Source organism: Pseudonaja textilis, chromosome 1, assembly GCF_049901715.1.
Source record: "Pseudonaja textilis isolate UNSWEBS1 chromosome 1, rPseTex1.2, whole genome shotgun sequence".
Taxonomy (NCBI): Eukaryota; Metazoa; Chordata; class Lepidosauria; order Squamata; family Elapidae; genus Pseudonaja; species Pseudonaja textilis.
In genome coordinates, this window is record NC_141990.1 from 70,208,462 (window position 1) to 70,229,371 (window position 20,910).

Here is a 20,910-nt window from a genome sequence, read left to right on the forward strand (position 1 = left end):
GAAAGTGGAAGGAAGAAGGTGTGTTGGATATGTTCGCCGCCTTGATTTATTTGTAAAAAAATAAATAAATAAGGGTGGTAAATAAATAAATGCCAAGATAAGTTCTCAAGATAAGTTCTTCCATTTACTACTAATGCAGTATCCCATCTTTGAAACATGTTGGATAATTTCTCCTATTTCCTTATCAAGTTTTAAGAAATCATCTGGGATGAAAAAGTTTCAAAAAACCATTTATCTACCTTTAAGAAGGAGCCCTTCAAAATGGGTGGAAAGTCATAATCTTTTTAAAAAGAATCTTCTATCACTGCTTTGTGTAGCCGTTTCATCCACAGTATTTCCAAAAGCTCATCATCTAATGCAAACACTAAATCTTCAGTTGCAACTATATTAAAGCATTTACAGGAGGTCACAACCAACCCCACCCCCAACATTCCCACGGAATCTGAGTAGGCAGGAAGATTGCAAAGAAAAAAATAAAGTTTTGGCTATAGAATCTTGTAAATTGGATATGTGTACTTGGCGCTCATTTATCAGTAAGTATTAAAGCAGTGCCTCCTAATTGCCTTTGATCCTCTTTCCGAGACTTGGTTTAATGGGTAAGCTACTAATTGCTTACTTGATTCCACAAAACCCGTCCATCTGTTCTTGTTCTGCAATATTTTGGAAACATCCATTTTCTTTCTCAGGCTCAGAGAGTTCTGTCACAACTACTATGAAAGAGATCTTATTTTCAACAGCTGTAATGGAAACTGAATCTGTGAGTAATTAATATGATTGTTTACAGCTTAGATTCCTTCCTCCATGGCCTCCATGCCTTGTTCAAAGGAGACTTTCGAATTACATCAAGAGATGAATGGGTGTTTGCAGATATGGACCTCTTGCACCAAGTTGTTGCTCCTGCAATTAGAATGTCATTGAAACTACATCAAGTGAGTTTTCCCCTTTTCTGCAGCAAATAACTTCTTGTAGTTATACAAACTTTATTATGCTGATAATGTGGTAGGGCCATAACAAAGGCAACCAGAATGGCCAGTTAAATTCAGATGAAGCATTAAATGTGTTGCTGTGAATTTCTTCTAAGAAATGCACTCAAACTATTAACTATTAGAAATGTAGATCTTAGGATGTATTTTAGTCACTTTATCATTTTACATGTAGTAAAACCTGTCCCTCATTTATTCGACCATTGAATAGACGCACTGACGTTGTGTAGTAAATGAATAAAAATGCATTCTTAAAAAATGCATTCAGACATTTCAATGAATTTCTCATCTCTCTCTTCTGGGTCATCTGGTATCACCAACCAGGACAGGCTGGTGCTACCAAAGATAATTAAAACCAAATCATGTGCTAATAATGGGATTATCCCAGTGAAGCAAGCCCAAACTGCTACACGCCTTCATTGAGGCTTTTTGCTACACCTCTGCACAATTCCAGTGAAGTTTCTAAACCTAAAACCTGTCATCTCTTCATACATGTTTCTGATCACAGCCATGCCTTTCCTTTAATATCAGGACCAATTCACCTGCCCAGATGAATATGAGGATCCTGCTATTCTTTACGAAGCAATTCAGTCCTTTGAAGAGACAGTTGTGATTTGTCACGAAGGAGATCCTGCTTGGCGCAGTGCCATCCTCTCAAACAAAGAAGAGCTCCTTACTTTTAGGCATGTGGTAGAAGAAGGAACGGATGAATATAAAGTGATTATGCTCCACAAAAGCTACTTAAGCTTCAAAGTAATCAAGGTACCACCACCACCTCTGCCTCACGTTCATTGTTTAATGGTTTACAGTCATAGCTGCTGTATTTAGAATTTTATTTCCATTCTTAGCCAGATAAGTCTCTTGACAGAGTGGCATAGCAAAGGTTAGAACTGAGATCTAAAGGCCATTTAATTGCAGGGTGGCGACGTGATGGGAACAGCAGTTTCCAAGACAAGAATTAATATTTGGATAAACAGGCATGTCGGAACCCCTAATCATTGTTTTTGATTTCTTCTTTTTAGAAGCATTTCATCAACAGAGAGCGGGCAATTGGGTAGCATCATAGTCTTATTATTTTTTATTACAAAGAAACTAGTTTGAATGGCTGTTGAAACTAGCCTCCCACCCATCAGTAAATTCTATCCTAATTAGTGGCACCAGAAGAGAACATACATGGGAACCCTTGTTTGAACCACCGCCCTAAAAATACCCAACCAGAATGACTAAAAATTACAATGATTTATAGCCATCATATTTACTGTATATATTTCTCATATAATAATCGCATAACAATACAGGTAGTTCTCACGCAACTGACCCCCAAATTTCCGTGGCTAAGCAAAGTGAGTTTTGCCTCATTTTACCACGTTTCCTACCACGGTTGTTAGGTGAATAACTGCAGCTGTTAAGTGAATCTGGCTTCTCCCCGTTAACTTTGCTTGTCAGAAGGTTACAAAAGGCGATCACAAAACTCTGGGACACTGCAACGGTCATAAATGCATGCCAGCTACCACACATCCGAATTTTGATCACATTTTGACCATGGGGACGTTGCAACAGTTGTAAGTCACACCGTCACTAAATGAATGGTTATATAAGTTGAGGACCACCTGTAGTCTAGGAGTGAGCATCTGTGTGTGAATATAAAGCAGTCGTGTTCAGTTCACTGTTGAACATGGCTTGTTAGAATATCTACCGTTCTCAGATGCTCAGTAAATTAACCTATGCTCATCTTAGTCTTCATGCTAGATTACAGAGTCTATAGACCATGGGTTATTTCGGGTCCTCCTTCTTTTTTCAAGATTGACCAGGAATCAAGAGAGGATGAGAAAATAAACTTGGACATACAACAGAACCAAAGCATTGTCATACACTGAGCTGTACCATGCCATAAATTTTTACATAGTGATCTGCCCACTGAAGGCAGTGGTGAGATTCAATTTTTTTTTTACTGCCGGTTTGTAGAGTTGTAATTGCAGGAATGTTCCAATCTCGGATGGCAAACCTCAGATAAAGAATGTTTCCAAGCAAATACAACTCAGGTAAACAAAGTCACTAATCTAAAGGAGGATTAGAGAGAGGAAGTAAACATACGTTAGACTTTAACTAGAGATAATTAATTGTATTAATTACTGTGCTAAACAGTAACGAAAGTTAAGCAGTAACCAAAGTTAACCAATGATGGGGGATAATTAAAAATGTGTATAAATGCAAGACTAGACTCCAATAAAGATCATCATGATTCAGTTGTTCATGATCAAACAACTCGACTGCCTCGTCATTACAACACCGGTTCTATGGGTGTGGCTTGGTGGGCGTGGCAGGGGAAGGATACTGTAAAATCTCCAGTCAGAGGTGGCATTTGCCGGTTCTCTGAACTACTCAAAATTTCCGCTTCCAGTTCTCCAGAACTGTTCAGAACCTGCTGAATACCAGCTTTGACTGAAGGGTAGGTTCTTCCCCACTCCAGCCCGGCCCACTTAACATTGGTCCTTTTTCAAGCACTGAAAGAAAAAATCTGGACCTTCAGAAATCATCTCCTGTGCTTAATATAAATCTGTTTCTCATAACAGAAAATGAACCCCCCTCTAATTGTCTGAAGGAGGGGTGTATGTGTGTGTGTGGGGGGGGGGGGAAATACAGCAGGCCTAGCACTTTCAGATGGCCCTGCAGCCTTGAAGTAAGCAACTCTGCAGTGCAAACAGCAGGTGGATTGCAATTCCCCCATCCATTTTCTCTCCAAAATGTTTCCACATGGTTTGTACTTTTGTTTGGTTTTAGGTTAACAAGGAATGTGTCAGAGGGCTCTGGGCTGGACAACAACAGGAACTGATTTTTTTCCGCAATCGTAACCCAGAACGAGGCAGCATCCAAAACAATAAACAGGTGTTGAGGAACCTGATTAACTCTTCATGCGACCAGCCTCTGGGATACCCCATGTATGTTTCTCCTTTGACAACATCCTATATAGGGACTCACAGTCAGCTGAAAAATCTCTGGGGTGGACCGATAAGTCTCGACAACATCAAAAGATGGTTCAGGAACAAATGGCTTAGGTAAGCACAAAGGAGGGCTCATAACCAGAGATCTTTCATTGCATCTCAACAGATGTTTTAAAGCAGGGGTTGCCAACCGTTTTTACCTCAGGGACCACCAAACTCATAATTTTAGATCCCAGGGACCACTAACCGATTATGTGGGCATGGCCTAATTTGTGGGTGTGGATTGGTGGTCATGTGACTGGCTGGGCATGGCTTGTATGTAAATATTATAAATATATAAATGTTTATTTTTTATTTAAAAAAGAGCAACTTTTACCCAAAATCAGGCAAAGCAGACAGGCTGATTGAGTTGCTCACAGAATCAGATTCATTCAGAGATCTATCTATCTTCCATTGGCTAGCTCAGTCTGTCACATAAAATTTGCTTGCAAGCAAACTCACAAAATTAACTCACAACACACCATGTATGTAAATATAGATTTTTTTTTTATTTAAAAAAGAGCAACTTTTACCCCAAATCAGGCAAAGCAGGCAGGCAGATTGAGTTGCTCACAGAATCATTCATTGATCTATCTGCCATCGGCTAGCTCAGTCTGTCACATAAAATTTGCTTGCTGTGAGTCTGCACTGAATAATTGAAACTTCAGTCCTAAGGGAAGTTTGGCTGTGCTTAAAAGCAGAGCCAAAGATCTAAAGACTAGCTAGAAAGCAAGAAATCCAACGATTTCCTGCTTTCTAGCTAATCTAAATCTCCCGGCACAGCAGAACAACTGATGGTCAGAAAAAGAAAAAAGGAAAAATAGCAACTTTGCAGGCAAGTTTGCTAGGTAAGGAGTGAGTGGGCGGGGAGGGTTCCCACGGGCCATATGGGTGGTGCAGCCTTGTGTTCCTACACAGCCTGGATTTAATGCTTTGGGGGTGACATTTCTCTGTAGACCACCAAAATTTTCTCGTGGACCACCAGTGGGCTGCGGCCCACTGGTTGACGACTGCTGTTTTAAAGGACATCTTAGGGTTCTCAAAATACAAGATTTTTTTTTAATGAGAACATTAAGTGATACACACTGTTTTCACTGTCTAAAATAGAATTTGTTTGTTTGTTTGTTTGTTTGTTTGTTCATTTTATTTACTTGATTTCTATAACCAAGCATCTCAGCAAATTACTCTGGGCAGCTATAGTAATCAAATACTATTAAGTTGAGATACTTACTATCTACTTAAATTAGATCAGCAACCCCGTTCCCTTCTTGTAAAAGTTATATGCACATCCTCTTGTGCTCTTCACAGCTAGTTTTGCTGTTTTCCAGGAGCTCTTCCTTTTAGAAGTTAAAGCACAATAGTGATGCATCCATTCCTATTGTTTTCTCATTGCATCCGGATTGAGCTGAACATCCTACATATTCAATGAACATGGTGTCTTCATTATATTTAAGTAGTTATTAATTGAAAGAAGTTCACTGTGATTGTGTGTGTGTGTGTGTGTGTGTGTGTGTTGCCGGAACTATGTATACAGTATATAGCGTACGTATGTATGTATGTATGTATGTATGTAGCAGGAACTCATCTGCTTTCAGATTTTCTTAATTTTTGTATAACATTGAATCTGTTCTACAATGTGCTAGTGGCAAAGATTTGTAAAACTTGATAAACGCAGAAAAGGCAAGTACTTTATTATAGAACAGTATGTATCTCCAGAGGAATGTTGGTTTTTTTTCATCCTTTGTGGCTCCATCTTTCTCCAAATACCAACTATTCTGTTCCTTTCGACAGTGTTGCAGTATTTTATAATTTAGATGGACTGAGAGTGAATGCCGTGATACAGAATCATTTGTTACCACTCTGTTGATGCTGAACCAAATTCGCCTTTGACAAATAACAAAATAATACATTTGACCAAACGATATAAGCTGCAGAATTGCATAAACTATTCTACTTGCAGTGAATTTCTCAATTTACTATGGAACCAGGTCATGAGGTTAATAATGACATATGAAATAGCCAGGCAAATTTGTCACAAGATTTTTTTTTCAGCATTTGATTTTTCAGAATTAAACTACCTGGGTGAATTGAAGAGTTTTATAACTGTTCAGAAGCAGAACTAAAAGAATTCCTAAATGATTCTTCTACAAACTAAGAACCAAAATGGACCTCCCAATTTTTCTTGTGACTATTTTCAGTGGGGATAATAACATCATAAAAGAGAGGAGGGATACACTTGGGGGGTGGGGGGGATGCAGGCCTTTAATATCTTTATGTTGTTATCATCCACTTACATATTTCGATCTAAACTAACTCTGAAAATAAAATGTGGAAGAAAGCATTGAGCTTTTCTCAATAAAAGTATTGAGCTGCTTAGAAATAAGAACAAAGAAAAAATGTAGGGGGGAAAAACTGGCAAGATTTATGTCCTAAGTACACATTCCATTACTACTGCATTTCAATATTGCTTTTTATATGAAATATTTCAGTCATATCCAGTGGAATATTTAATGTGCAACTTGCACAGCTCATTGCTATTATTGGCCAAAATATTTCCTGTTTCATATGAGCCCAGTATGAAAGCTGACAGAGATATGTCAATGAACATCTGCCTTTTCCTTAATTTGCCAAAGAAATGTAAAGCAATTCTGAGAGTAAAACTTTAGGTTGTATTTGTCAAAGAACGGCCTTTCTGGTCCAGTACTGTGTTCCCACTGTGGAAAACAAAGACGCTGGAAGCAAAGGCAAAACACCTTGCTTAGGGCCCAAGTGCTCCCGACTATTTCTCTTCTAACAGAATGCAGAAGGATTGTAACCCAAACCACAGCAGAGGAAGCTGCGAGGAAGGGGCCAGCAGGAATGGATCTTCCAGCAGTAATCCAGCTAATAATTCAAGCCAGAGCAGCAGCTCCCAGCATACAAGGAACAGCACACCCCAACTGCACCCTTCCCTTCAGATTGCTCAGTTCTCAGGTACTTATCTTCAGTTGCATTTATTCCCTGGCAGAAGGGTATTATGGGACTGACCAATAATGAAAATGTTATGGGTGGCGTCCAATGCAAGTTAAACACAAGGTGTTGCAAAAATAAAACTGTAACAGTGAATGTGACAGTAAATTCCTTGCTTAGTCCAAAAGATAGTCAACGAAAGATATGCCTAATCGACATCAAGCTGTTCCCCTGAACCCCTTGCCTTATCTGCAATAAGAGCAAACATGTCATGATGTTATATTGCAAATGACACCAACTGCATCACTTATATAATTTTTGTGATGGTATCATGACCTATGGGGCATCCACATGCCTTCTACTGGAGGTGTTTTTCATGTCCCACGAGACAGATTCAGGAAGGAATCTTGCACTTAAACTGCTCTTGGTGTCACCTTAAGATTCTTTTGAAATTAATAGGTTTGAAAAAGCTTATAACTCTTTCCTGGAACTGTGGCCACAAAGGTTGCAGTTGCCTCCTGGGGTGTGCATGCTGTCCTTAGAATTAATGCACACACATATGCTGAAAATATTTACCCATACAGAGTAATACTAAGCTCACAATGGTTATTGCTGCTAAACTGATGCAATTATTTAACAGTACTGTATGCCTATTTGCTTTCACAAGCTACTCCAAAGGTAATTGGAAAAACAAGCTTAACTATAATACAACAATCATGGATCAGCCAAGGAAGTTAGTTTGTGTGGGCGGCCGTACAAATCTTTTAAATAAATAAAATAATTTAATAATTAATTTTATTTGGCTTTATCTTTTCATCTACAGCTCTTAACAGTCAAACTTTTCATCTACAGCTCTTAACAGTCAAACTTCTCTAAGTAAATTTAGGCATGGGAATGGGCTTTAAGCTTCAAAAATGTATTTACAGAAGGATATAAAAGACTCTTTTGTTTCCTAAGTATTTGCAGAAATTGAGTTATTTATGTGGACATATGGGTGGTCTACTATAAAACACTTTAACCACTGAATTAAAGACATGTATGAGATATTTTTGGACAGTGGTCAGATTAACTGTTTAAAATGAGAACAGATGTTTAATTACTTTTGACTGTGAATGTCAGCATACCAGAATTCTCATCATACAGTGCTCCCTAGCTACAGTATATTTTTACTTTTTTATTTAACAATATTAGTATTAAAGTAATCATCAAAGAATGAAATTTAAGACATTGAAAAAATGAACTTTTCTACAAGTCTGCAACCAATACTTTCCTACTCCACTTCTAACTGCAATAACATTTAAGGGTGTAGATTCAAAAGAATATCAGAGGATTAATAATTTTACATTTTAAAATTGAAAGTAGATTAACAACAAAAATGATTTAGTATATGCTTAATTGTTCCAAGCAGAAAAAAATTAGAATAGTTAAGAATTGCTTGCAATATAAAAATAGTCCTCATATACAGTAAGTTTTAATTATTTCATGTGTATTTAATACATAGATGGAAAGCCAAGTAGATTTTAATAGAAAACACACATTTATCACATTATGTATGCATGTGTGTGTGTGTGTGTATGTATGTGTGTGTGTGTGTGTGTGTGTGTGTGTGTGTGTATATATTTTGTTTTTGTAGATTTTCACGGGTACAGGTATGTAGGTCTAGGTGTGTTCGGGTCTTTTCCCGTGTAAGATTAAGAGTATCTTGGCAACGTTTCGGCGAGGTCCCACTTGCCATCCTCAGGCTGGTGCTTTCAGCTTCGTGCCAATGCAAGCAGTGTGTGATCGGAGCTGCCGTCTCTCTATAAATACTGGTGGTGGGGGCTGGTGTGCTGGGATGGTTGGCTGCCCTGCTGCCTCTTGATTGGTTGATGGAATTGATGTTGGTATAATGGGCTGTGTGATGGCCTTGTGAATTTTGTTGTGGACATATCCTGGACCTTGTGCTGTAATCTCCTGGGTCATTTGTTTTGTAGTGATCTTTTTTCCATTAGCCTCTTGTGTTTTAAAGGCTTGGGTAATGGGTTGTGTAATGGGCTTGCGAGTTCTTTTTTTGTGGTATCCTGGATCCTGCGTTGTAATCTCCTTGGTTGTTTGTGTTTTGATCTCTTTTCCATTAGCCTTCTGTGTAGTAATGGCTTGGGTAATGGGTTGTGTGATGACCTTGTGAGATTTATTGCTGTGGTATCTTGGTCTTGTGCTGTGATATCCTGGGTCATTTACTGTGTTGCAACTTCTTGAGTTCTTATGGTGTAATTTCCTGAGTTTTCTGATGTGATGTCCTGAGCGGGTGGCTGTGATGTAGCATTCTGGGTTTTAGTCTGGCTTTGAGTTTGGGGTCTGGGTCTGTGTTCTTGGTGTGTGTCAGCTTGTTTGGTTTTGGGGACGAGGGGTGCGACAGCTGGTGAAGCAGCTGTGGTCTGTTTTCTGGATGGTGGTTGTCCTTTGTTTATAGGATGGGCTTGGGCCTGGGTCTGATATGGGGAATTGACGGTGGTGTCCCATGTTGTTTTGGGTCTGGTGTTGGTTTTTGTGGCTGGGACTCATTTGTTGGTGAGGGCTAGCTTCCAGATGACTGGTAGGCGGGAGGTATCGTCCCGTCTATTCATGTTATGGAGGTGTTTCTCTATCTCATTGGCTTCCCTGATTATTCTCTTGCTGGAGTGTTCAGTGTTGGATATTAATTTGGTTCCTTTGAAATTAATTTTGTGTCCTGTGGCTTTAAGGTGCTGGAAGAGGGAGGAAGTATTTTCTTCTCTTCTGACTGCGTTTTTGTGTTCTGCGATGCGTGCATTTATTCTCCTGTTGGTTTGTCCAGTGTATGTGGCTGGGCAATTGTTGCATGGTATTTCATAAACTCCTTGGTTTTCTAGCTGGATCTTGTCTTTGAGGTTTCTTAGGATGTTGTCTATTTTTTGGTCAGTGCCGAAGGCTGTCCTGATATTGTGTTTGTGGAGAATTTTGCTGATTTTGTCTGTGGTGCCTTTGATGTAGGGGAGGAGTGTGATACCATTGTCTTGTTCTGTGTCTTGGTTTTTTGGGGGTATCTCTTTTCGGAGTAGATTGGTGATAGTGTTTCTTTGGAATCCGTTGGAAATTAATATGTTAGTGAGGGTGTGTAGTTCTGTTGTCAGGTGGTCTTTGTCAGCTAGGCATTTGGTTCTGAAGATGGTTAGAATGCAGGCCGGTTCAAGATTGACTCAGCCTTCCATCCTTCCGAGGTTGGTAAAATGAGGACTCAGGTTGTTGGGGACAATATGCTGAACCTGTAAACTGCTTAGAGGGAGCTGTAAGGCACTAGGAAAGTCTAGGTGCTATTGCTATTAAAACCTCTTTCAGATTTTCTGATTAAGCATATTTATTAAACTGGCCTCCTTGAAAGAATTATTTGTGAGTAGTGTTTTTGCAGTGGGCATTAACTGAATAGTGGGACTATGATTTGAAGGGTTTAATTAGGGATAGAGTTTCTGCAAATGATTTTCTCTCTTCATTTCTTTTTTGTTTAAAGGCAGGAGAAAATTCAGGAGCCAGTCTGCTCAGACGCATGCTGCTTTAAATCAAAGGCCCCCTCGCTCAAGTCATTCTGGTCCAATCTTAGAGAGTCATCCCCCCTTCATCCAGACTTCCACTTCGGCTCAAGAAATTGCCCCAAGACTTTCTGACAGCCAGCTCTCTTTCCACAATTCTGCGACCTCTGTGTTCTCCCCAACCGCTGCCATCCCTATCTTGGGCCAACTAACGGTGCAGGAGCAAGCCGGCGCTGTGATCAGGTCCAGTCTGGCCTCCTCCACCAGCTCCACTCTCAGCCTCCTGTTTGGTAAAAGAAGTTTTTCAAGTGCGCTGGTCATTTCTGGGCTCTCTGCAGCTGAAGGAGGAAACACTACAGATACCCAATCATCCAGTAGTGTTAACATTGCAATTGGGCCATCCGCTAGAGCAGCAAACCGCAACAAGCAAGAGCCTGTACGGGTAAGATATAGCCAAAAAGATGAACTTTATGTCTTATTCTGTCCTGGAAGAAATCTGTCTTATGTAGTTGTTAAGATCTGTAACCAACTGGATGGCAATTAATCAATTACTGCCTTATTCTGCCATAGGGATTGGGCATTTATGGCTCCTGAGCCATGTGTGACTACAACAAATGCTTTTTTCTATATATAATTATATTAAAATTATAATATGAAAGGGTCCAAGGAGAAAGGTGGATTAGGCAGCCACTGATTAACTTTGTGTTTAAGTTATTTGAGTAAGCATCACCAACACTGTCACTTCTCACGCTCCACAAAAATTGTATCAGCTATAGCTACATCACAAACAACCCCTGTTACCACTCAATCTTGGATCAGTTTTGTTCATTACTCCAAATCTGGAACCGAACAATATTTAGTAAATTCCTGAAACTGGTTTTCCAAGTGCCCTGGGTTGTTTTTGGTTTTCTGGTTTTACTGTAACTCCTTCTGTTCTAGATTATTCTGAAACCTAAGAAATCAAGGTGAAAATATCTGGTGACCCATGTAAAAGGTTGAGGAAACTGGCCTCCAAATACAGACCCCTTTTTGGCAAGGCTTCTTTGAACGGTGTTGTTGAAACACTAATAACGCTGTCTCTCTTTGTCAAAAGCAATTGTCTGATGATTATGAAGCAACTGATACGGCTGAATCCAGACGGCGAAGGGACCTCGGAGCTACTCACGCTTTCCTGATAAGCCATATGGTGGAATGCAGAAGGGCCAGCCAGGAGGACATGGCTCTAGAAGATTCTGCCTCTCAACACAGCCTTTCCGAAGAGTAAAAAAGAAGAGGCTCACAGAAGGGGAAAATGCCTTATAAAGCTGATTTTTTAAAAAAAAAATAAAATTGGGTTAGTTTGCCAGAGGAATGAGTAAAACGAACAAAAATTAAAGGATCTATTTTTTTTTTTTACCCTTTCACAAGAAAGCCTTTCATTAAAAAAAATGTAAGGAAGATAATATCTCACTAATAATATTTAGCGCTACCCACATCACAGGTTACTGGAATTCCAGATCTGATTGAAAAGAAAACCGATCTGGCCATCTATTGTTGGCAAAGGAACACTACTAGGCAGTATTATTGGGGTGATTTGCAGGGAGGGCCAGGGGCAGATTACATGTTTGATAGTGAGACTGAAAGCAAAAGAAAATCTGAATACGGTTCAGTGAAAAAAGCACATCAACATCTGTCTCTTGTCATAACCAAATAGATGATTGCATGCTAAATAATTGGCTTTTTATACATAATGCATAAAAAAGGATTGTTTGTAATTGAAGCAATGAATATGGAACAGGAAAGAAAGCTGCCTACTCTTGAGATTAGTATGCGGAATCTTTAAAAAAAAAAAAAGTCAGAGGAAAGCTGTCTTTGTTTGAAGTGTTACGCAGCTGACATTTCTGTGCTGCAACATATTAATTGTGGAGGTGGCCCACTGCATGCAGCCATAAGGAAATTGTCCATAAAAGTGCCAGGCAAACACACTGCTACGAACCAAATAGAGCCGATGCATGAATAGCCTTCACAAAGCCAACAGTGCTCCTTATTTGCAAACAAATGCAGCTTTCTCTGTTGTTCATCCTCACAACAAAACTCCACGTCTTTTCCTGCAACCGAGAAAATTAACAACTCGAAATTGCTTTTGTGCTCTCTTACATGAACAGACTTGTTGATTTTTTTGTAATTAAAAACTTTACAAGTACCAGTGTCTGGTTTTGTTATTATACAGAATTTGTGTATTTTACTACAATAGTGATATATTTATGGAAGATAGCTTGCTGCTTTGGGGTCTTTTTCTTCCCTTCTACTTGTTTTTCTAAGGCATGTCTTGTTTTGCACAAAGTGGTGAGTGCTTATAGGTATTTCTTTGAGGAGATTGAGATGATGCTGACCAAGATCTTGCCTCAATTTTTTTTGCTCACAGCAGTAATGGTGGGGTGAGGTGGATTGAAAAATGATTCAAAATAATGTAGCAGCCAGGTTCAAGACAGGTGGGATCCTAAGCCTTGATTCTCCCAGGCCAACTTCAACAATGAACGCATGTTGGCTCAGGTACAACATCTAAGGGGCTGGGGGAGAAGATAGTAAATGGGATCAGAGAGACATGCTCACACTCCGTAGCTCTTTGCAGCTCTCTTCTGAGACTGGGGTGAAGCTTTTCTTGTCACTACTAATTCCAACAAGATATTTAGCTACCCTCCATCCCTCTGTCCCCTCCCCAATTTCCCCATGGTTTTAAAGTGAACTTCATAGTATAGTAGTCAATAAAATGAACTCCGTGCACCCCACTTTTGATACGCATTGCAAGCTATTCTTGCTTGAGATTAGTCTAAGAATTAGTCTGTGGAGAGGAGGCCCTTGGCAATAAATGTAAGACTAGCTTCCCACAGGGTTCTTGTGTTGTCATAGCTCCAGAACCCAACACACACAGTCTGAAACAACCTTTATGCCAATCCAAAGTACTGCATAGCCAGACAAAATTCTCATCTGATATGGGATTGAATTCTATGCTAGTATAGCATAGAACTAGCATAGTTCTTTTATACTATAGAACTAATGTAATAGTAATACTATAGTATAGAAGTAGGCTGGTATAAAACTTTGGCAAAAAGAAATGTTCCATGATGAATCACAGCCAGGGCAGCTGTGTTAGGAGATATGTGCCGATTTATGGGCAAAAAAAAAAATGCCTTTCATATGATAATTCCAACAAACACACGAACAACTGTTTTACAGTGCTTCAAGGATAATTTTCTAACGTCAGACGATTCTCTAATAGTTGGAGGCAAAGCAGAAAATGATACACCTGTCACACATTCTCTGTGATTTTAAACTTGCATTGTTTGCTTCTAATTTTCCTGGAATGGATTCAAGTAATCTTTCATGCACAAATCCACAGCTGTCCCATGTTGATTTTAAGGGCATTGTTTACTAAAGTCACAAACAGCTCAAGAAGCACACCAAGGCCCCATTGGTGCTTGGCAGAAGCTTCAGTCTATTTATTTTTGACATAGCATTTTTTGCACAGGGCATTTTTTTCTGAATCTATCTTGCTTCTTCCAATATTTTTCCTAGTACTTTCTAATCCCACCATTTCAAGCTTGGGTTTTCTTTTTGGCTTCTTCGTAGACCATTTCCATTCCAGAGTGGTGTTTACCTAGCAGATAGAGATGGTGGTCTTTTTCTTTGAATGTCAATCTAATTTTTAGCCTCTTTTCCCCAAGGTTTTACTATTACTGAAGATACAATAGCACTAGCACTTAGACTTATATACCACTTCACAGTGCTTTACAGACCTCTCTGAGCAGTTTACAGAGTCAGCATATTGCCCCCAACAATCTGGGTCCTCATTTTTACTGACCTTGGAATGATGGAAGGCTGAGTCAATGTTGAGCCTGTCAGGATTGAACTCCTGGCTGTAGACAGAGTTAGCAATAGCAATAGCACTTAGACTTGTATACCACTTTATAGTGCTTTACAGCCTCTCTAAGCAGTTTTACAGAGTCAGCATATTTTTTCAAGAGGCACCTTTGGGATAGGAACTAACTAAGGGCTTTGGAATGAACTTCCCAAGTCCCAGACTGAAAGATTATTGAAAATCTGAAGGAAGATCTTAAACCTAAAGTGCGTGCGAGTAAAGAACATTTCTGAGCCCAAAACATTATGTAAGGAAGAAAGGGGGGAAATCCAAAAACAAGAACTGAAAGAGTAAGAGAAAGTATATGAAACATTTGGAAGCTGTTGTTTCTGTCAAAGGAGGATTTGCAGAATGCTGACTGAAAGTGCGCTTAAACTTCTGCACCTGCCATGTTTAATCTTTTCTTATTCTGAATCTGTCAACTGCACATATAAATATGCATTCAGAACTGCAGAAATATCTGTTTACCTTTGTCCCATGTAGAGGTTGTGTCAGCTTCTATTTCACTTAGGGATTCATTGGAACGTACAATTTGACCAGGAATGTCTAATTGTTTGCTCTTGTATGTACTTTGTTCTGAGCCATTGGATGAAGTTTGGTATTCTGGCCATTCTGTGGCCTAATGGAATCCCTGACTGAGCAGATAATCATGGCCTTGAAGGCTCCCAAGGCTTTTTTTGCTTAGATTTGCTGAGCCTAACTGAGTCCTGGCTAAAGATGTCAGGTGCTTTGCTAGCTTTATACCCAGGTTGTATGAAATTGACTTCTCCTCGTATGATTTTTGTCTTAGAGAGGGTTGACAGTGTATAGCAGTTCCAAGGCAGATGTCATTGCAATGGATGGATCAATGGGTGAAGCCTGGGCTGATGCAGTGTGTACCTTTCTTCAGAAGTGGAGATCAAATTATATGGCCAGTACCTGGAGGTTTCAAAAGTCAGTCAGATTCCAGGAATCAGGGACATTTTGTCAAACTTTACTCAGTTGTGATCTGCTTGAGTTAAACTAGATATGACAGCGCTAAATACCTCTTGCCCCATGGCATACAAAGTGATTGTGGATGTTGAACATGAGCATAGACAGCTACCTTCATAAAGCATGCACATAAAAGGTGCAAGATGAATCTTACTGGATATAATAAAGTCATCACTCAAGTTAATGCTCAAGAAAGAAAATAATTATTGACTTCCTCTTTGATTGGATTCACAACAAACCAGCTAACAACAATTTGTCATCTCACAGTTGGCTGGCTCAGCCCCTTTGGAAATATACATGGTGTTAATGTCCAGACTGACAAAACCTCTTGAGACAGGTTCATCAACTTGTCACTTGAGGAAATGGATAAACTCTTTCATACCACTATTTATTAGGTCTGTTCATAGTTCAAAAATGATTTGGAAGAAGTAATTTCGGCATCATGCAAACACAGTACCTCTTTGTCTATCATTAAAACAGCAACTAGAATAAGCTTTTTTTTTAAAGTGCAACTCCATGAAGGAATCCTTAATTATTCCATTTATACTTTGTTACAATCCCATAGGACTTTTGGTAGCTTTACAAGAATATAAAAATCATAACAACATCCACTGTCCTGTTAAAATCATACAAAATCTGAAATGTTTAAAGAGCAGAAAAGTCAAACGTCAGAGGTCATTCCTCCTGGAAAAAGTTCCAAATTTAACCGCTTCCAGAAATGGCCAAAATCAAAGGTAATTATTGGCCAGTTTACATAATTACACAAGGCCATAATATTATTTGCTTTGGCCTTAGCAAATTATGTCCATCCAGCTATTTGCAGTTTATTTAAATAAACTCTGATTGAAAGAACAGCGGCTTCATGCAGTTTACATAAGTTATTAGTTTTCTGATGCATATAATATCCTCCCCCCCCCAAAGTCTAGCTGTATTTGCCTAGTTGCAGGCACTCTCTAGCCAACCTTGGCTGATTTATTTTATTTATTTTTATTTGTCAATTGCTTACAAGATAATAGGTATAAGTAAAATCATAGTTATGAATACATGGATACATATAAGAAAAATAAAAAATATAAAAGAAACAATAGGACAGGGACGGTAGGCACGTTGGTGCGCTTATGCTCGCCCCCTACAGAACTCTTAGGAAAGGGGTGAGGTCAATAGTAGACAGTCTAAGGCTAAAGTTTTTGGGGTTTGGGGAAGAAACCACAGAGTCAGGTAGAGTATTCCAGACATTGACCACTCTGTTGCTGAAGTCGTATTTCTTGCAATCAAGTTTGGTGCGATTAACCTTGAGTTTGTATCTATTGTTTGCTCTTGTATTGTTATGGTTGAAGCTGAAGTATTCATTGACAGGTAGGACATTGCAATGTATGATTTTATATACTATACTTAGATCGGACCGAAGATGGGTAGTTTTAGGTTTTCTAGGTCTAGAATTTCAAGTCTGGTGACATAAGGTATTCTGCAACGAGTAGAGGAGTGGAGAATTCTTCTTGTGAAATATTTTTGGACTTTCTCAACTGTGTTAATATCAGATATGTAATGTGGGTTCCAGACTGATGAGCTGTATTCATGTATTGGTCTAGCAAATGTTTTGTATGCTCTAGTTATTTGTGCAATATTAGCAGAGAAAAAGCTACGTAAGATTAGGTTAACAACTCTTAATGCCTTTTTGGCTATGTAGTTACAGTGGGGTCTAGCACTTAGGTCATTTCAGATGAATGCTTCAAGATCCTTGACAGAGTTTGGATCATCAACAATGTCTTGACTATTCAGCTTGTATTTTATTTTCTGATTTTTTTTGCCAATATGTAGGACAGAACATTTATTTGTTGAGATTTGAAGTTGCCATTTGTTTGACCATTCTGATACATAGTCAAGGTCTTTTTGAAGGGTAGCAGCATTGTCTGTGGTGTTGAATAGCTTTACATCATCAGTGAAGAGGACGCAGTTGCTCTTGATATGATCACAGAGGTCATTTGTGTAGAGTATGAAGAGAGTTGCTCCTAGAACACTGCCTTGGGGGACACCACTGTTGACAGAATTTGATAGGACGCTCCCAATTTTGACAATTTGTTGTCTGATTGACAGGAATGCTTCTATCCAGTTATGCAGGTGTCCAGAGATACCATAAGATTTTAGTTTTAGGAGTAGTTTGTTGTGTACCACTGAATCAAAGGCTTTACAGAAGTCTATGTAGATTGCGTCTATTGCTTTGCCCTGATAGAGTTGTGTAGTCCATATGTTTTTGCAGTGTATCATGCAGTTTACATTAGTTACTAGTTTTCTGATGCAGATAATATCCCGCCCCCCTCTAAAGTCTAGTTGTTATTTGCCTAATTGCAGGCAATCTCTAGCCAACCTTGGCTGATCTTTAAAAAGTTATTCAGTCAGACTTGTCAGCACTTGGAAATTATCAAGAAATCCCAGTATAAATAAAACAACGTAATAATGTTAGGCAAATCACTCTATATTGTTGGTAAAAAAAACGTGGAAGTGTCCATATAGTCTCTGGAAACAAAACTTGACTTGAGGGTGATTTAGCTTTTACACTGGCATGTTCTTAGTCTTACCCAAATGGATATGTGGAACTTTGAAATCTGAAGTAAAGAGGCATCTTGGAAAGATAAATTGTGGCAACAGCATGAATAAATGAAAGCAGCCTGTGAAATGGGATTTCAATGAATGGATGCCTAAGCTTCAATTTTGATGAATTACAGAACCATTTGCAACTCTTTAGTGAAGTACAGTACAAGCTGTCTGAGAAAGCATTTAAAGAAGCAAAGTGCTAAATGGAATAAAATGACAGATCACGAAATCCATACACAGTTGGATGTCTCCCTTGAAAGTTGTGCAGAAAGTCAGCTATACATGTTTGCCATTAAAAAAAAGATAGCTGCAGCATTTGGAAAAGCAGTTATTAAAGACACTCTGGTTGTGGAAAGTGAGGGAGGGGGATCCTTTAATCTCCACCGAGATTAAATGTTTCTGAATAACATTGCAAATCACTACTGTCTAAGGCACTTCACTGGACTATTTGCAGCTGAAGAAAATAAAATCCACTGAAGATTTTCTCAAGTCCTTTTGCCATGAGCAGGTTTAGCCTAAAGAGCTAGGATTCAACTCTTTTCTCCTAAATTCAAATTGCATTCCATTCCATTAGCTTTCTATGTATAAAACTTGAGATGTTCAGATACTTTGGCAATCTTACTGCTCCCTAGACTTATGAAAACAATATAGAATTTCTGCAAAACTCTTTTTTAAGACATACATATACATTTATATAGACCAACTCACACATCAAATATTGCGGTCAATTCTTGAAATATTGACAAGAGAACAGCCTTGGTACCATTATTTTGGTAACAGTTTTGCTAACAGCACATGCTGCAATTATTTTAAGAGACTTCTTACCATTAGCCTTTCAATGTTACAGTATCTGTGTTTGTCTTGAGCACCAGGAATCCAGGAATGACATTCCTATCCATCATTAATGGTGTCAAGTTATCAATGTGCACATTGTAATTTTGAAGTTAAGGGTCTAAACTTATTCCACTACTAGTCTTATTTTCCTTCTGCTGAGTAGATCAATTATCGTTCCGTTATGCTAGTGCATGATATTTTCACAATGCTTGTGCTATTAAGCTAACTGATGATTATATACAAACAAATTAAGTGTTCTTAAATTGGTCAACAACTGCTTGCTCTGTATGGAAACGTGTGTGCTGTTCCTAGTCAATAGAAAGCAGTAATGAAAACAGGAACATATTTCAACTGCTATCTATGAACATCAGAAGTATTTCTCCATATTACTGCTTTTTGCTACAAGTTCCAGATACATTTAAGATATGCATCTGTATTATGAGAATAATTTATAATATGTGCATTACTGAGATCTGCCTGGGACAGGAGGGGTGGGGAGGTGATCCTCTGTCTAAGCTATGCCCAGCTGGGCTGCAGATGTGGCACCAGCCAGGACCCCAGAGTAGAACTGGTGGGTTGGCAACGATCATCTAACATACTTGGGATGCCACAGATTGCCAGATGTGAGACCCTATGTTTTAATTTAGGCATTAAGAAGGGTTAGTTGGGACTCTTGTTCAGTCTCTGCTGAGTAGCAACCTCCTTGCCTAAGTCTTGACTCCATGACCAGATTGGCATTAAAGATCACTAGACAATGCATAAGTGGGGTAATTTGCCTGACCTTTTTTTTTTTTTGTCAGAGCAGTGGCAGCATGCTCTGGAATTGGAAGAGATACTGGTTTCTCTACCATCATGGTCAGATCACTCTGTGATCAGCCTTCAATTCCCTGGTACTACCCCACTCCTCAGAGACAATGAGCCTATTAGATTAGCCACCCCAGAAGACTGATGGACTTATCTGGGTTTCAGGGGGAGTTTGGGTTTCCTCTGGAGCTTTGCTGGCTGAGGAATTTTGGGAGTTGAAGTCCACAAGTGTTAAAGTTGCCAAAGTTGGAGACCCCTGCTCTGGAAGATCTGCTACACCTACTGGCTTAAGACTTGGTGACCACTTGGAATAGGAGAGCGGTTGCGAGTTTGGACTGGATCACGCTTAAGCGACCACTCTGCACCCATAGTTCCTGGAACTATACATGATATAAGAATTAAGGAAACTGAAGAGGCCAAAGAGATACCTAGAATGCCACTGAAGAAGTGATGATGATCAAACACCAACTATTTTATGGCAGCAAGGGTGGTGAAAGGTATTTTTTCCTCTCCACGTGTATTGTATCCATAGATAGTTGCTCAAAGGCCTGTTTCGGTGACCTGATCCCTCCTTGGAAGGGGGAAAGACTGGGATTCACCCAGAAGGTCACTGAGTCTGGAGTTTGATCTGGCTTGAAGAAGTGGACAGGGCTCTTGAAACTGCTAGTTCAGGTGCTTCTGTTTTAGATCCATGCCCCATTGGCTGGTCAAGGTTGCCTGGAAGAGGCCATGTGATTGGATAAGGGTGGTGGTTAATTTTTCCTTGAGGTAAGTGGTTGGTGTGCCCCCTTTTCAAGGGGCAGTCTAACTAATCAGGACAATTTTTGTCCTATTTCCATCCTTCTACTTCTGGGGAAGACTGTGGAGAGAGTGTCAGCTTGGAAGCCATTTTTCTTTGAGAGAGTGGTCACATGGATGAAACAGTTCAGTCAGGGTTCAGACCAGGTTATAGGGCCGAAACAGAATTGTTTGTGCTCTTGAATGACCTCTGGCAAAAATGTTAAGGGGGTTAATGCGTTCATCTTTGCTTTTCTTCATCTGTCATTGGCCTTCAATACCATCAATCATGGTATCCTTCTGAACCAGCTTGGAGGGCCAAGGGTGGATAGCCCTATGTTGTGCTGGTACTCCTTCTTCCTCTTGGGTTGGTTCCAATAGATGTTGATGGAGGGAAGAGCCCTATTTTGTGGGATAACTCAGTGCTTGGTTCTCTCTCTTTTCTCATTTAACACAAGGCCACTTTCTCTCATTTAACACAAAGCCACTGATGGTTAGGTGTGAGATACCATCAGTATGCTGATAATACTTAGCTTTTTAGCTCCATCTCTGGATGTCTTGTCCCTGTAGGGGCCTGGATAGAATGTAATGGGCTT

The 20,910-nt window shown here is 39.4% G+C and overlaps 1 protein-coding gene across 3 annotated transcripts in view; it reads left to right on the forward strand.

Annotated features, from left to right (window-relative positions):
* PCNX2 (pecanex 2) overlaps positions 1 to 11,748 on the forward strand; it is a 98,910-nt gene extending 87,162 nt beyond the window's left edge. For all 3 annotated transcript variants that reach the window (XM_087937519.1, XM_087937511.1, XM_087937521.1), the window contains 6 exons: positions 785 to 929; positions 1,515 to 1,745; positions 3,765 to 4,039; positions 6,762 to 6,937; positions 10,419 to 10,879; positions 11,531 to 11,748. In XM_087937519.1, the coding sequence (XP_087793645.1) occupies positions 785 to 929; positions 1,515 to 1,745; positions 3,765 to 4,039; positions 6,762 to 6,937; positions 10,419 to 10,879; positions 11,531 to 11,701 (1,459 nt within the window). In that variant the 3' untranslated portion in view covers positions 11,702 to 11,748. The remainder of the gene's footprint in view (positions 1 to 784; positions 930 to 1,514; positions 1,746 to 3,764; positions 4,040 to 6,761; positions 6,938 to 10,418; positions 10,880 to 11,530) is intronic.
* Positions 11,749 to 20,910: the final 9,162 nt, after the last annotated feature.